At 47.1% G+C, this 16643-nt stretch overlaps 1 protein-coding gene across 1 annotated transcript in view; it reads right to left on the reverse strand.

Annotated features, from left to right (window-relative positions):
- LOC129639997 (phosphatidylinositol-binding clathrin assembly protein-like) overlaps nucleotides 1–16436 on the reverse strand; it is a 40589-nt gene extending 24153 nt beyond the window's left edge. Inside the window, exons 1-6 of the mRNA XM_055565272.1 lie at nucleotides 16358–16436; nucleotides 3841–3983; nucleotides 2179–2254; nucleotides 972–1074; nucleotides 715–808; nucleotides 491–602 (exon numbers count right to left, since the gene is read on the reverse strand). Coding sequence (XP_055421247.1) covers nucleotides 491–602; nucleotides 715–808; nucleotides 972–1074; nucleotides 2179–2254; nucleotides 3841–3983; nucleotides 16358–16436 — 607 coding nt within the window. The remainder of the gene's footprint in view (nucleotides 1–490; nucleotides 603–714; nucleotides 809–971; nucleotides 1075–2178; nucleotides 2255–3840; nucleotides 3984–16357) is intronic.
- Between the last annotated feature and the right edge of the window lie 207 nt (nucleotides 16437–16643).

Genomic DNA, 16643 nt, shown 5'->3' on the forward strand with positions numbered 1-16643 from the left:
TAACTCAACAAATGTACCAGGCACTTCCTAAATGTAAGAAATATCTCAAATTGTCAACAATGAAACTGGTTAGGGCTAAATGATGACTGAAGTTTCTTAAAAAGCCTAAGAAACATTTGCTTGTATATGATCAAAACAATAATTTGTAGGCTGTATCTTAGGAAAGTTAGAATTGTACTATTTAACATTAGTTGAGTGGGACTTACTGTGTAATGAATAAATATGGCAATCCATGTTAATTTCCCAATAAATTTCCCAGAAGTATCAGTTAGCACTTATATACAAATTGAAAAGTTCTGTGGGTGATTAATTATTTTTAACAAAAAAAGCAATATGATGTCTAGTTATGTAAATATATATGACCTTGTAAGGATCTTCTATTTTGAACCTAAAACACAGATGAATCTAAATGTAGATATAAAAGGTTTTTACAAATAAAGAATTTTTGCCAGTTTAGTTTTTAAAAAGTCATGTCTATTCTTTAGCTTACCTAGCAGATTAAGGATCCCCTCATTATAGGCTACAAAGAGGCGAAGAGAATCCTTAAAGAGGAGCATGAAAGCAGCATGTATTATACCATTAGTTAGTTCATCAGCATTTGCCTGGAAATTAAAGAGGAATCAATTACCACCATGGTTTTTTCCCTCTTCCACCTACAGTCAAACAATGCTGCTTAACAATATTTTCTTAAAAAAGGATTTATAAAGCTCTTACATTAAAATTCAGAAGAGCATCAAACTGAATTTGAATAACTGGAAGAGTGTTCAGCAGTTTCTTAGTGTTCATAGTTCTCATCACACCGTCTGTCCTATAAAAGATAAAAAAAGTTCATAACATCAATGCTAATTAAGAGTTTGAGAAGCACAGTGACATTGGCATCTTGAAAAACAGCTGCATTTTTGCCAAACTACATATCAGAATAGATATGTACTGCAGTACTTCTTGCTTAAAAACTAACAATATTTACCTACCCTCTCTTGATTTTGGTGATGTCTGACTCCATCAGTCTATACGCGAGTGACTTTTCATTCAAGTACTTGCTATATCGTCTGATGAAAGCTGACATAGCATAGCCTAAAAATGAAATACCTTTTATTATTTCCAGTTTAACCAATGTTAACCATTTACAACATATGTCATCAAATGCAAAGATTTATCATTCCACATTCACACATACCCCTCAACAGTATCTTTGACGCATAAAACACTAGAATGGCTTTTATTACTCATCAAGTACAGTATTCCTAAAACTTTCTGTTAAAGATTATTTTTTAAATGAATTTATGTTTATTTATTTATTTTTAATTGAAGGCTAATTACTTCACAATATTGTGGTGGTTTTTGTCATACATTCACATGAATCAGCCATGGGTGTACATGTGTTCCCCATCCTGACCCTCCCTCCCACCTCACTCCCCATGCCATCCCTCAGGGTCATCCCAGTGCACCAGCCCTTCCTCAAAGTGTTGATATCACCTTTGGATGTGGTATTGATGGTGACATTTCTGAACCGGAGAAATAACTGAACTTTATTAGTTCTTTTCACATTTTCATAGACACTATTATAAATCCTTAGCATTTTCCTGACACCCGCTATCCCCTTGTTACCATTGCTCTGGTCTTCCTTTCATTCAACAAACGACCTTGCCCCTACTTCATAGACAAAATGTAAAGAGAAAGGCCATGACTGAAACTCAGCTGCTCACTATGGGCCTTGATTCATTTATTCAATTTACTTATTCATTCAACAATTATTCAGTGTTCACTATGATGCTGTAGGTTCAGTAGTGAACAACAGAGACCTCCCCCCGCCAAAAAAAAAAAAAAGAAAAGAAAAAATCTGCCTACATGGATCTTATACTCCAATGGTGATTGATAGACAAGCAAAAGAAAAGAAAAATACAGAGATGTTTAGTTGCTGAGAAGTGGAAAGAATAAAACTCAAGCAGAGAAGGGATAAAGGGACCATGATTTTTGGGAGGCTGAGGCAGGAAAGCCTCACTGAGTAAATACCTGCATATGTGTTGTGTCAATGAATTTAGAAATTACTTTCCATCATAAAACGTACACCACATCACACCCTTCATCATTCAGAACCATTTTTATAAACTAGGCATGGTTTCCAGAACATTTCCCTCCTTGCCACAAAGAAATATTTCCATCAAAGAATCATCTTACCTTCTACGACACTTGTATCCAGAAAGTTGTGTAAAGTGAACAAAGAACTTCTCGATGCAAGATGCTGGATAAAACGCTGTCAAACAAGTGTGCCAAATTCTCAAAATTAGTTTCAGTTCACAAATAGAGTTCATTCGTGATTTTGTCTTTGTGGATACATACTTAACATAATTCTATCGCACGTATCTTCTATCTCTTTCAGGGGCATTGATTAAGGTGAGCACCATCACACCCTGGGATAGCCAACATAAGGATCTGTAGTGCTGCCAAGTCTGTTGACATACCCACCAAATAAACAAGGGGTTAAACATTAAAGCTAATGTGAATACACACTTTTCACCCACGTCTTTCTATCAGTAACATCTCAGGAATTAGGGACACTGACCCACCATGCAGTCGAAAATTCCCATATAATTCATAGTATATAAAGTGAAAGTCACCCAGTCATATCCAACTCTTTGCAACCCCATCGACTATATACAGTGCATGGAATTCTCCAGGCCAGAATACTGGAGTGGGTAGCCTTTCCCTTTTCCAGGGGATCTTCCCAATCCAGGGATCAAACCCAGGTCTCCCACATTGCAGGTGGATTCTTTACCAGCTGAGCCACCAGGGAATAAAACCCACATATAATTTACAGTCAGCTATCTGTAGATGCCATACCACTGTAACTGTGATTCCATCCATGCCTGTGGAATCAACCAAGAATGAATATCGTAGTGCTGTAGTATTTACAATGGAAAAAAGCCACATACAAGAGGACCTGTGCAGCTCAAACCTGGGGTATTCAAGGGTCAGTGGCAATTATAGGATTAATTATTTTAATCATTCATGTTAAATTATTTAACAATTCAATTAATGGAAAAATAAAAAGAATACTGTGGTACATCTCTGGACCCCAATGCCCAGAAATGACAACTGCTAACTTTTGCACATATCTCCTTCAGTTCTATTTTTTGGCAGGAATTTATCATTTATTTATTTGGCTGAGTTAGGTTTTAGTTGCAGCACAATGGATCTTCATTTTGTTACACGGGATCTTTTGTTGTGGCGCACCGAATCTCTAGCTGTGGCACAGGCTCAGTTGGCCTGTGGCATGTGGGATCTTAGTTTCCCAGCTGGGGATCGAACTCTCATCCCCTACATTGCAAGGCAGATTCTTAACGACTGGACCACCAGGAAATTCCCTTCAACTCTATTTTTAAAATAAGAGGCATAAAGCCTTACAGATCAAGTTAATAGTGTCCTTTGTCCCATCCTCAAGTTCAATTTACTTCTCCTACCTAGAAGGAAACATTATCAAAATTTTCATGTGTTATCTTTGCATCCTATTTTATTTATAGTTTCATATATATACCTGTTACATGGACAAATATTGTTTGAATTTTAAACATTTATAGAAATTATATTGGACTCTAAATATCATTCCATGGTATACTTCCTCTACTAGCAAAATGGTATACTTTATTAAATACTGATTGCAAGGAGAAATTCATAAGTAAAAATGGAAAAATTGGTGTTTTAATATCTACTTCTATGTACTTTCCCCACTTGTCATGAATGGAAGCAAAATGTAGTAAGCCCCTAACACACTGAGCATTTTCAGCAGTTGTGTCCCGACAGTCCTTTGTACTAAAAGGAAGGAATATACACCATGCTCACCTCATTTCCATACACCATGAGGTGATGGACAGTAACCAGGGCTTTGAACACCACCACCCAGCTGCTGCTACCAGTTTTCTCAGAAAGAATGTCAGCCAGATGAACAACACTCATATTTGTTCCATTTATGTACTGGATCAGATCTAAATTAGAGACAGTGACAAGCATTAAAACACAGACTGAGGAAAAAAAATTTCAAAACCAAAATCGGTAACTTTACCTGAAATACAGATGCAATCAAATCTCAGAGACATGACAAAGAGAATCATCTGAAACGTTTTCTTCATTTCCAATAGTAAAATTTGTGCATGCCCATGCTCAGTTGTTCAGCCATGTCTGACTCTTTGCAACCCCACAGACTGTAGCCCACCAGGCTCCTCTGTCCATGGGATTCTCCAGGCAAGAATCCTGGAGTGGGTTGCCATTTCCTCTTCCAGGGGGTCTTCCCAACCCAGGGGTCAAACCCACTTCTCTTGTATTGCAGGCGGATTCTTTACCACTGAGTCACCTGGTACTAACATGGTAGGTGACACTGAATGACTGTTTATCCTATTTGTTCCATAGAGTTAATGAGGATTGTGATTGCATTGACTCTGCTCACCAGTGTCTCCTCAAGACCCAGCACAGTAGCTGGCACATACCAAGTTGGAAGAAGTAAGGAAAATACTTGTTAAATAAATGGATAAGACTCAAGAAGGTAAGTAACATGCTCGAGGTCATACAGGTAGTTCAGTGGAAGGGCTGGGATTTGAAATAAGGTTTGTTTGACTTTGAAGATCAAGGTATTAAATATTATGTCATTGTGCCTCACTCAAGAAAAGTGTCATTCCATGAAGGTTCAGTAAGGAGCTTTGTCTCCCTAAGACTTACTTTTTGGTTTACACCTTTTAATTTCTTACTGCTTCTTCTTCTTTAGTCCACTTCCCCACAGCCTCATACCTGGTTTATTGCAACAGCTTTCTGCTTTCCTGCCTCAAGGTTATAACCATTAATTAATTGACTTTTACAGCCCCTCAAAAGGTAAGTCTCATTGCTTCGTTTTCCTACTGAAGAACATGCAATGATTCCTTGCTGTTTATCACTTCAAAAATTCTCCTTGCTTTCCAAACCATCTATAAACTATCATTCTAAAACAACTTCATCCATAGCACTTATCCATTATGCAGCATCTTCATATGCACAGCAGTAGGACAGGTACTGAGGAGGGGGCTTAACAAATATGCTAGTGGATTAAAGTGACAGACTGACCCTGCAAAGTAAGATTTACTTATTCAACAAACATATATACTCAGCGTCAATGCCTAATATGTGCCAGTTGCTGTGCCATGTTTGGCAGGCTTCCCTGGTGGCTCAGGCAGTAAATAATCTCCCTGCAATACAGGAGTCATGGGTTTGATTATTGGTGGGGAAGATCCCCTGGAAAAGGGCATAGGAACCCACTCCAGTATTCTTGTTTGGAGAATCTCATGGACAGAGGAGCCTGGCAGGTACAGTCCACAGAGTTGCACAGACTTGGACACGACTGAAACAACTTAGCACACATGTTCATGCCATGTTTAAGGTTATGAAGAATGAGATTCTCTGCTATATTTTTTATCTTTAGGTCTGCTTCATTCCTCTTTCTATGCAGTTTCCTCTGCAACCTTTTCATTTCTGCTTCAGCATGATTTCAGTCTTTGGACTGAATCTTTCAGTTATGCTGGTACTGATTCAAGTGCTCCTGTTTGGTTCCATGCACCCTTAACATTGGTAATTATTGCTTAACCTTCAGGTTTTGAAAAGTTAATCCTGGTACATGTTACATCCTACCACAGGGCTGGATTATATATACTGTCCCAGAATCTAATATGGGACCTGTTGAGAATAATTTTCAGGAAACTTTGAAAATATATATAGCAAGAGGAAATTAATCTGCTTAACTGTGGTGAACTGGTAGTTGCTGCAATAAACACCCGTTATCATGATGGTAAGAAAAAACTTCAGGAGACCAACGCACATTAGGTCAATGAATAGTTTTGAAGCCAAAGAGCAAAATCAAGAGTTGATCAAAAGGCTGAATCAGCTACAAAGGTTGTAATAGCAATGGGATTTACATCTATTGCCAACAGCACAGACTGTTTATGAAGCCACTGCTCCTGTGCAAAGAGTCAGACATGACTGAGCAAACACACACACACACACACACACACACACACACACCCATACACCACTGCTCTGGCGCAAAGAGTTGGAAATGACTGAGCACACACACACACACACACCCATACACCACTGCTCTGGTGCAAAGAGTTGGAAATGACTGAGCACACACACACACACACCCATACACCACTGCTCTGGTGCAAAGAGTCGGACATGACTGAGCACACACACACACACACATACTCCATTGCTCCAGCACATAGAGTCAGACACGACTGAGCATGCACACAGGCACAAACCCATATGCCACTGCTCTGGAGCAGAGTTGGACATGACTGAGCATGCACACACACAGGCACAAACCCATACACCACTGCTCTGGAGCAAAGAGTTGGACACGACTGAGCATGCACACACACAAACACACACATCCATCCGCCAGTGCTCCAGTGCAGAATCAAACATGACTGAGCACACACACACCCCCCCATATGCAACTGCTCTGGCACAGAGTCAGATATGACTGAGCATGCACACACATACACACACACACACCCCCATATGCCGCTGCTCCAATGCAAAGAGTTGGACACGATTGAGCGCACACACACACACACACACACCATAGGCCACTGCTCTAGCACAAAGAGTCGGACACAACTGAGCATGCACACACACACACACACACACACACCCATATGCCTCTGCTCTGGGACAAAAAGTCAGACAGGACTGAGCACGCACACACACAAATGCACAAACACACACCCATATGCCACTGCTCTGGTACAAAATGTAGGACATGACTGAGTGCACACACACAACACACACACACAGCCATCCACCACTACTCTGCTGCAGAGTTGGACAGCACTGAGCACACACACACACACACCCATCTGCCACTGTTCCTGCACAGAATCACACATGACTGAGCATGCACACACACACACATACACCACTGCTCCAGCACAGAGTTGGACATGACTGAGCATGCACGCACACACGTGCACACACACACAAACACACACACTTCCACATGCCACTGCTCTGGGACAAAGAGTCAGACATGACTGAGCATGCACACAAACACACACACATACACACACACACCAGTCTGTGACTGATCTAGCGCAGAGTTGGACATGATTGAGTACACACACACACACACACACCCATCTACCACTACTCCAGTGCACAGAGTAATGGAGGACTGAGCACACGCACACACACACACACAAACACACACACCTATGCCACTGTTCTGGCACAAAGAATTGGACACAACTGAGCACACACACACACACACACATGCACAAACGCATATGCCACTGCTCTGGTGCAGTTGGACATGACCGAGCACACACACACACCCATACGCCACTATTCCACCACAAAGAGTCAGACACTACTGAGTGCATGGACACGCACACACACCCATATGCCACTGCTCCAGTGCAAAGAGTTGGACATGAGAAAGTGCACATACACACACACGCGCATGCACACCCATATGCCACTGCTCAGGCGCAAAGAGTGGGACAGGACTGAGCATGAACACACACACCCATACGCCACTGCTCTGGCAAAGAGTCAGACACGATTGAGCACAAACACACACACATACAGCCATCTGCACTGCTCCGGCACCAAGAGTCACACACGACCGAGCACGAATACAATACCCACACAACCACATGCCACTGCTCTGGTTCAGAGTCATACATGACAGAGCAAACAAACACACACACACACACAGCCATATGCCACTGATCCCGTGCAACGAGTCAGACACAACTGAGCATGCAGACACACACACACACTCATATGCAACTGCTCTGGTGCAGAGTTGGACAGGACCGAGCACACACACATAGCCATATGCCACTGCTCCACCACAAAAATTCAGACACTACTGAGGACACACACACACACGCACATACCCATATGCCACTGCGCTGGTGCAGTCGGACATGACCGAGCACTCACACGCACACACCCATACGCCACTGTTCTACTACAAAGAGTCAGACACTACAGAGCATGCACACACGCACACACACACACACACACACCCCTATATGCCACTGCTCCGGTGCAAAAAGTTGGACACAACTGAGCACACACACACACACACACTCACACTCATATGCCACTGCTTCAGTGCAAAGAGTCGGACACGACTGAGCATGCACACATACACAAACACACAACCATATGCCACTGCTCTGGTACAGAGTCAGATATGACTTAGCATGCATGTGCATACACACACACCCCCTCATATGCCACTGCTCCGACGCAAACAGTTGGACACAATTGAGTGCACACACACACACACAAACCCATATGCCACTGCTTCAGTGCAAAGAGTTGGACACGACTGAGCATGCACACATACACACACACACACACACCCATATGCCACTGTTTCAGTGCAAAGAGTTGGACATGACTAAGCACATACACACACAAACACACAAACGCACACCCATATGCCACTGCTCCAGCTCAAAGAGTCAGACAGGACTGAGCATGAACACACACACACAACCATACGCCACTGCTCTGGTGCAGAGTCAGACGTGACTGATCTCACACACACACACACAGCCATATACCACTGCACCACCACAAAGTGTCAGACACTACTGAGCATGCACACACACACACACACACCCATATGCCACTGCTCCAGTGCAGAGTTGGACACAACTGAGCACACACACACATACGCACACACCCATATGCCACTGCTCCAGTGCAAAGAGTTGGAGACGACTGAGCACACACACATACAAACACACAAATGCGAACATCCATATGCCACTGCTCTGGTACAGAGTCAGATAAGACTTAGCATGCACGTGCATACACACACCCCCCCCCATATGCCACTGCTCCAATGCAAAGAGTTGGACTCAACCGAGCACACACACACACTCACAGCCATATGCTACTGCTCCACCACAAAGAGTCAGACACTACTGAGCACACACACACACACACACACACACACACACACACACAAACATATGCCACTGCTCCAGTGCCAAGAGTTGGACATGAATGAGCACACACACACACGCACGCACACCTCCATATGCCACTGCTCCAGTGCAAAGAGTTAGACAAGACTGAGCACACACACATACGAACACACAAATGTGCACACCCATATGCCACTGCTCTGGTACAGAGTCAGATATGACTTTGCATGCACATGCATACACACACACACCCCCATATGCCACTGCTCCAATGCAAAGAGTCGGACATGATTGAGCACGCACACACACACACACACACACAGCCATCCACCACTGCTCTGGTGCAGAATCAGACATGACTGAGCACACACACACTCATACACCCATAAACCACTGCTCAGGTGCAAACAGTCAGAAATAACTGAGTTCGCATGCTGCTGCTGCTGCTGCTAAGTCGCTTCAGTCGTGTCCGACTCTGTGTGACCCCATAGATGGCAGCCCAACAGGCTCCTCCGTCCCTGGGATTCTCCAGGCAAGAACACTGGAGTGGGTTGCCATTTCCTTCTCCAGTGCATGAAAGTGAAAAGTGAAAGTGAAGTCATTCAGTCGTGTCCGACTCTTCGCGACCCCATGGACTGTAGCCTACCAGGCTCCTACATCCATGGGATTTTCCAGGCAAGAGTACTGGAGTGGGTTGCCATTGCCTTCTCCGTGAGTTCACATAGAGACACACAAACACACACACAGACATATGCAACTGCTCCGGCACAAAGAATTGGATATGACTCTGCACATGCACACACACCCATACGCCACTGCTCTGGTGCAAAAAGTAGGACAAGACTGAGTTCGCACAGAGACACAGAAACACACACACAGCCATATGCCACTGCTCTGGCACAAAAAGTCTGACATGACTCTGCATGTTCACACACACCCACACCCCCATATGCCACTGCTCAGTGCAAAGAGTTGGACACAATTGAGCACACACACACACACACACACCTATATGCCACTGCTCCGGTGCAAAAAGTTGGACACAACTGAGTGCACACACACACACACACACACACTCATATGCCACTGCTCCAGTGCCAAGAGTTGGACAAGACTGAGCACACACATAAACACACAAATGCACACACCCATATGCCACTGCTCCAGCTCAAAGTGTCAGACAGGACTGATCATGAACACATACACAACCATACGCCACTGCTCTGGTTCAGAGTCAGACATGACTGATCACACACACACACACGTGCACGCGCGCACACACACACACATGCATAGACCCATATGCCACTGCTCCAGCAAAATGACTCAGACACGACTGAACATGCACACACACACCCTTATGCCACTGTGCTGGTGCAGTCAAACATGACCGAGCACACACACGCACACACCCATACACCACTGTTCCATCACAAAGAGCTGGACACTACAGAGCATGCACGCGTGCACACACGCACACACACACTCATATGCCACTGCTTCAGTGCAAAGAGTCAGACATGACTGAGCACACACACATGCACACACACACAACCAAATGCCACTGCTCCAGTACAGAGTCAGATATGACTTAGCATGCATGCACATACACACACAAACCCCCATATGCCACTGCTCCAATGCAAATAGTTGGACAAGATTGAGCACACAGACGCATACACCATAGGCCACTGCTCCAGCACAAAGAGTCGGACACAACTGAGCACACACACACACACAGCCATCCGCCACTGCTCTGGTGGAAAAAGTCTGACACAACTGAGCACGTAGACACACACACACACACCCATCCACCACAGCTCCAGTGCAAAGAGTCGGACATGACTGAGCACACACACACGCACACACCCATATGTGACTGCTCCAGTGCAAAGAGTTGGACATGACTGAGCACACACACACAAATGCACACACCCATATGCCACTGCTCCAGCTCAAATTGTCAGACATGACTGATCCCATACACACACACACACATGCACAGACCCATCTGCCACTGCTCTTGCACAAAGAGTCGGACATAACTGAGCACACATGTGTGTGCACACACACACACACACACACCCATATGCCACTGCTCTGGCACCAAGTGTCAGACATGACTGAGCACACACACCCACCCACCCCCCCACACACACACCCCCATACGCCACTGCCTGGTGCAGAGTCGGACATGACTGAGCACACACATGCACACACCAATATGCCACTGTTCCACCATAAAGAGTCAGACACTACAGAGTGTATATGCGTGCGCACACACACACACACAAACCTATATGCCCCTGCTCTGGTGCAAAAAGTTGGACACAACTGAGCGTGTGCACGTGCACACACACACCCATATGCCACTGCTTCAGTGCAAAGAGTTGGACACAACTGAACATTCACACATATGGACACGACTGAGCATTCACACACACACACACACACACACATGCCACTGCTCCAGTGCAAAGAGTTGGACATGACTGAGCACACACACACAAATGCACACACCCATATGCCACTGCTCCAGCTCAAATTGTCAGACATGACTGATCCCATACACACACACACACATGCACAGACCCATCTGCCATTGCTCTTGCACAAAGAGTCGGACATAACTGAGCACGCATGTGTGTGCACACACACACACACACCCATATGCCACTGCTCTGGCACCAAGTGTCAAACATGACTGAGCACACCCACCCACCCACCCCCACACACACACCCATACGCCACTGCCTGGTGCAGAGTCAGACATGACTGAGCACACACATGCACACACCAATATGCCACTGTTCCACCATAAAGAGTCAGACACTACAGAGTGTATATGCGTGTGCACACACACACACACACAAACCTATATGCCCCTGCTCTGGTGCAAAAAGTTGGACACAACTGAGCATGTGCATGTGCACACACACACCCATATGCCACTGCTTCAGTGCAAAGAGTTGGACACAACTGAACATTCACACATATGGACACGACTGAGCATTCACACACACACACACACACACACACACACACATGCCACTGCTCTGGTGCAAAAAGTTGGACACAACTGAGTGCACGCACACACACACACACACACACCCATATGCCACTGCTCTTGCACAAAGAGTCCGACATAACTGAGCACACGTGTGCACGCACACACACACACACACACCCATATGCCACTGCTCTGGCACCAAGTGTCAGACATGACTGAGCACACACACCCACCCACCCACACACACACACACACACCCATACGCCACTGCCTGGTGCAGTCGGACATGACCAAGCACACATACACACACAGCCATATGCCACTGCTTCACCACAAAGAGTCAGACACTACTGAGGACACACACACACACACACACACACATATGCCACTGCTCCAGTGCAAAGAGTTGGACATAACTGAGCACACACACACACGCACACACTCATATGCCACTGCTCCAGCGCAAAGAGTAAGACAGGACTGAGCATGAACACAAACACACAACCATACACCACTGCTCTGGTGCAGAGTCAGACATGACTGATCACACACACACACGCACACACACATGCACAGACCCATATGCCACTGCTCCAGCGAAAAGAGTCAGACACGAATGAACACACACACACCCACATACACACCCATATGCCACTGTGCTGGTGCAGTCGGACTTGACCGAGCACACACACGCACACACCCATACGCACCTGTTCCACCACAAACAGTCGGACAGTACAGAGTGTGCACATGCGTGCGCACACACACACACCTATATGCCACTGCTCCAGTGCAAAAAGTTGGACACAACTGAGTGCACATGCACACACACACATGCACACACACACACCCACATGCCACTGCTCCAGTGCAAAGAGTCAGACACGACTGAGCATGCACACATACACACACACACACACATATATGCCACTGCTCTGGTACAGAGTCCGACACGATTGAGCACACACACACACACACACAGCCATCCACCACTGCTCCGGTGCAGAGTCAGACATGACTGAACACACACACACACACACATACACCCATACACCACTGTTCAGGTGCAAATAGTCAGAAACAACTGAGTTCGCACACAGACACACAAACACACACACAGCCATATGCCACTGCTTTGGCACAAAGAGTCGGAGATGACTCTGCACATACACACACACCCACACCCCCATATGCCAATGCTCAGTGCAAAGAGTTGGACATGACTGAGCATGTACACACACACACACCCACTCATCTGCCACTGCTCTGGCGCAAAGAGTCGAACATGACTGAGCACATGCACACACACACACACACACACACATATCCACCACTGCTCCAGTGCAAAGAGTCGGACATGAATGAGTATACACACACACATGCACAAACCCATATGCCACTTCTCCAGTGCAAAGAGTTGGACATGACTGAGCCCACACACACACACACGCACACACCCATAAGCCACTGCTCCAGTGCAAAGAGTTGGACACGACTGAGCACACATACACACAAACACACAAATGCACACACCCATATGCCACTGCTCCAGCTCAAAGAGTCAGACAGGACTGAGCATGAACACACATACACACAACCATACACCACTGCTCTGGTGCAGAGTCAGACATGACTGATCACACACACACACACACACACGCACAAACCCGTATGCCACTGCTCCAGCAAAAAGAGTCAGACATGACTGAACACGCACACACACACACACACACCCCCATATGTCACCACACTGGTGCAGTCGGACATGACTGAGCACACACACACACCCATACACCACTGTTCCAACACAAAGGGTCAGACACTACAGAGCATGCATGTGCGCACGCGTGCGCACACGCACACACACCTATATGCCACTGAGCCAGTGCAAAAAGTTGGACACAACTGAGCACACACACACACACCAATACGCCACTGCTTCAGTGCAAAGAATCAGACACAACTGAGCATGCACACATACACACACACACACCCATATGCCACTGCTCTGGTTCGGATTCAGATATGACTTAGCATGCATGTGCATACACACACACACACACACCCATATGCCACTGCTTCAGTGCAAAGAGTCAAACATGACTGAGCATGCACACATACACACACACACCCATATGCCACTGCTCTGGTACAGAGTCAGATATGACTTAGCACGCACGAGCATACACACACACACGCCCCCATATGCCACTGCTCCAATGAAAATAGTTGGACATGATTGAGCACACACACCCATATGCCACTGCTTTGGTGCAGAGTCAGACACAACTGAGCACACTCACACACACACACACAGCCATCTACCACTGCTCCAGTGGAAAGAGTCAGACATGACTGAGCATGCACACACTCACACATACCCAGCACCACTGCTCAGACCATAGAGTTGGACATGACTGACCTCACACACAGACACACACACACACCCATACGCCACTGCTCTGGTGCAAAGAGTCGGACAGGACTGAGCGCGCACACACACACACACACATGCACACATCCATATGCCACTGTTCCATCACAAAGAGTCAGACACAACTGAGTGCACACGTGCAAACACACACACAGAGACACCCAGATTCCACTGCTCCAGCGCAAAGAGTCGGACAGGACTGAGCATGAACACACACACACATATTGCCACTGCTCTGGTACAGAGTCGGACACGACTGAGCACACACACACACACCCATACACCACTGCTCAGGCACAAAGATTAGAACATGACTGAGTTCGCACAAAGACATACACACACATGCACACCCCCATCTGCCACTGCTCTGGCACAAGAGTCGGACATAACTGAGCACGCACACACACACACACACACACACCCATATGCCACTGCTCTGGCACCAAGTGTCAGACATGACTGAGCACACACACACACATACACACACACACCCAATGCCACTGCTCTGGTGCAGAGTCAGATATGACAGCACACACACATACACATGCACCCACCCATATGCCACTGCTCCAGCACAGAGTTGGACAGTACTGAGCATGAACACACATACACACATGCATGCACACACACATACACCACTGCTCTGGTGAAAAGAGTCAGTCACGATTGAACATGCACACACATACACACACATACACACCCATATGCCACTGATCCACCACAAAGAGGCAGACACTACGGAGTGTGCACACACACACACACACCCTTATATGCCACTGCTCTGGTGCAAAGAGTTGGACACCACTGAGCACACACACACACACACCCATACTCCACTGCTCTGGTGCAGAGTCGGACACAACTGAGCACTCACACACACACACACACACAGCCATCCACCACTGCTCCAATGCCAAGAGTCAGACACGATTGAGCACACACACACACACACACACACCCAACACCACTGCTCAGGTGCATAGAGTCGGACACGACTGAGCTCACACACAGACACACATGCACACCCATATGCCACTGCTCCGGCACAAAGAGTAGGACATGACTGAGCTCGCGCACACACACGCCACTGCTCTGGTGCAAAGAGTCGGACAGGAATGAGCACAGACACACACACACACACACACACAGCCATACGCCTCTGCTCTGGCACAAAGAATTGGACATGACTGAGTATGCATGCACATGCGTGCACATGCGCACACACACCCATATCCCACTGCTCCAGTGAAGAGTCGGAGATGACTGAGCGTGTGCGTGCACACACACACCCATAAACCACTGCTCTGGCGTAGAGTCGCACACAACTGAGCATGCACATACATACACACACACACACACACACACACACACACCCCCCATCCGCCACTGTTCCGGCACAAAGAGTCAGACATGATTGAGCATGCACACACACACAGACCCCCATACTTTCTCCACAGGGAGTCTCTGGGCAACAGATAACTTTAAGAATGAGACCCCTCTCAGAAAACCGAGTTGTTACTCCGCTGGCTATTATGTCCCAAGCTTCAGGCGGAAAGTGTAAAGAGTTCGACGTTTGGGGTTAAAGAGACCATAGATAGGTTGGATTCCAGGCTCAATCAAAGGCACTGGAGTGCGAACGCACCCTCCTCCACGCCCGTGGCCTCCCGGCGCAGAGGCGGGGGCGGGGTGGGGAACTGGTGGGGGGGGCGGGGGGGGTGGGGAACTGGTGGGGGGGCGGTGGGGGGGGAACTGGGGGGGGGCGGGGGGGAACTGGTGGGGGGGGCGGGGGGGAACTGGTGGGGGGGCGGGGGGGGGAACTGGTGGGGGGGGCGGTGGGGGGGGGAACTGGTGGGGGGGGCGGTGGGGGGGGGAACTGGTGGGGGGGCCGGTGGGGGGGGCTGGGGCTGCAGCAGGGCCTGCGAGGCCATGGAGCCTACTCACCCGCCAGGTGTTTCTGCTCGGGTTCTGTGGGCTCGTTGGTGGTCGCCCCGAGGGCAGCCTTGGACACGGATGACCCCATAACTGCGTCGCAAGCTGCCAGCCACGAGGGTAGGCAGCGGAAACTGGTCCCTCCTCTTCCGGCCAGCAGACTGAGCCAGGACCCGGGCGATGGGAGGGGCGCCTGAGATGACGGAAGAAAGACCTTGCACGGTAGCAGGCCTTCACCGCCACTCTGTCCTGCGCCCCCTGACTCAGGCCTGCAGATTTATGAGGTGAGGCGTGAAGT

The sequence above is a fragment of the Bubalus kerabau genome, chromosome X (assembly GCF_029407905.1).
Source record: "Bubalus kerabau isolate K-KA32 ecotype Philippines breed swamp buffalo chromosome X, PCC_UOA_SB_1v2, whole genome shotgun sequence".
Lineage (NCBI taxonomy): Eukaryota > Metazoa > Chordata > Mammalia > Artiodactyla > Bovidae > Bubalus > Bubalus kerabau.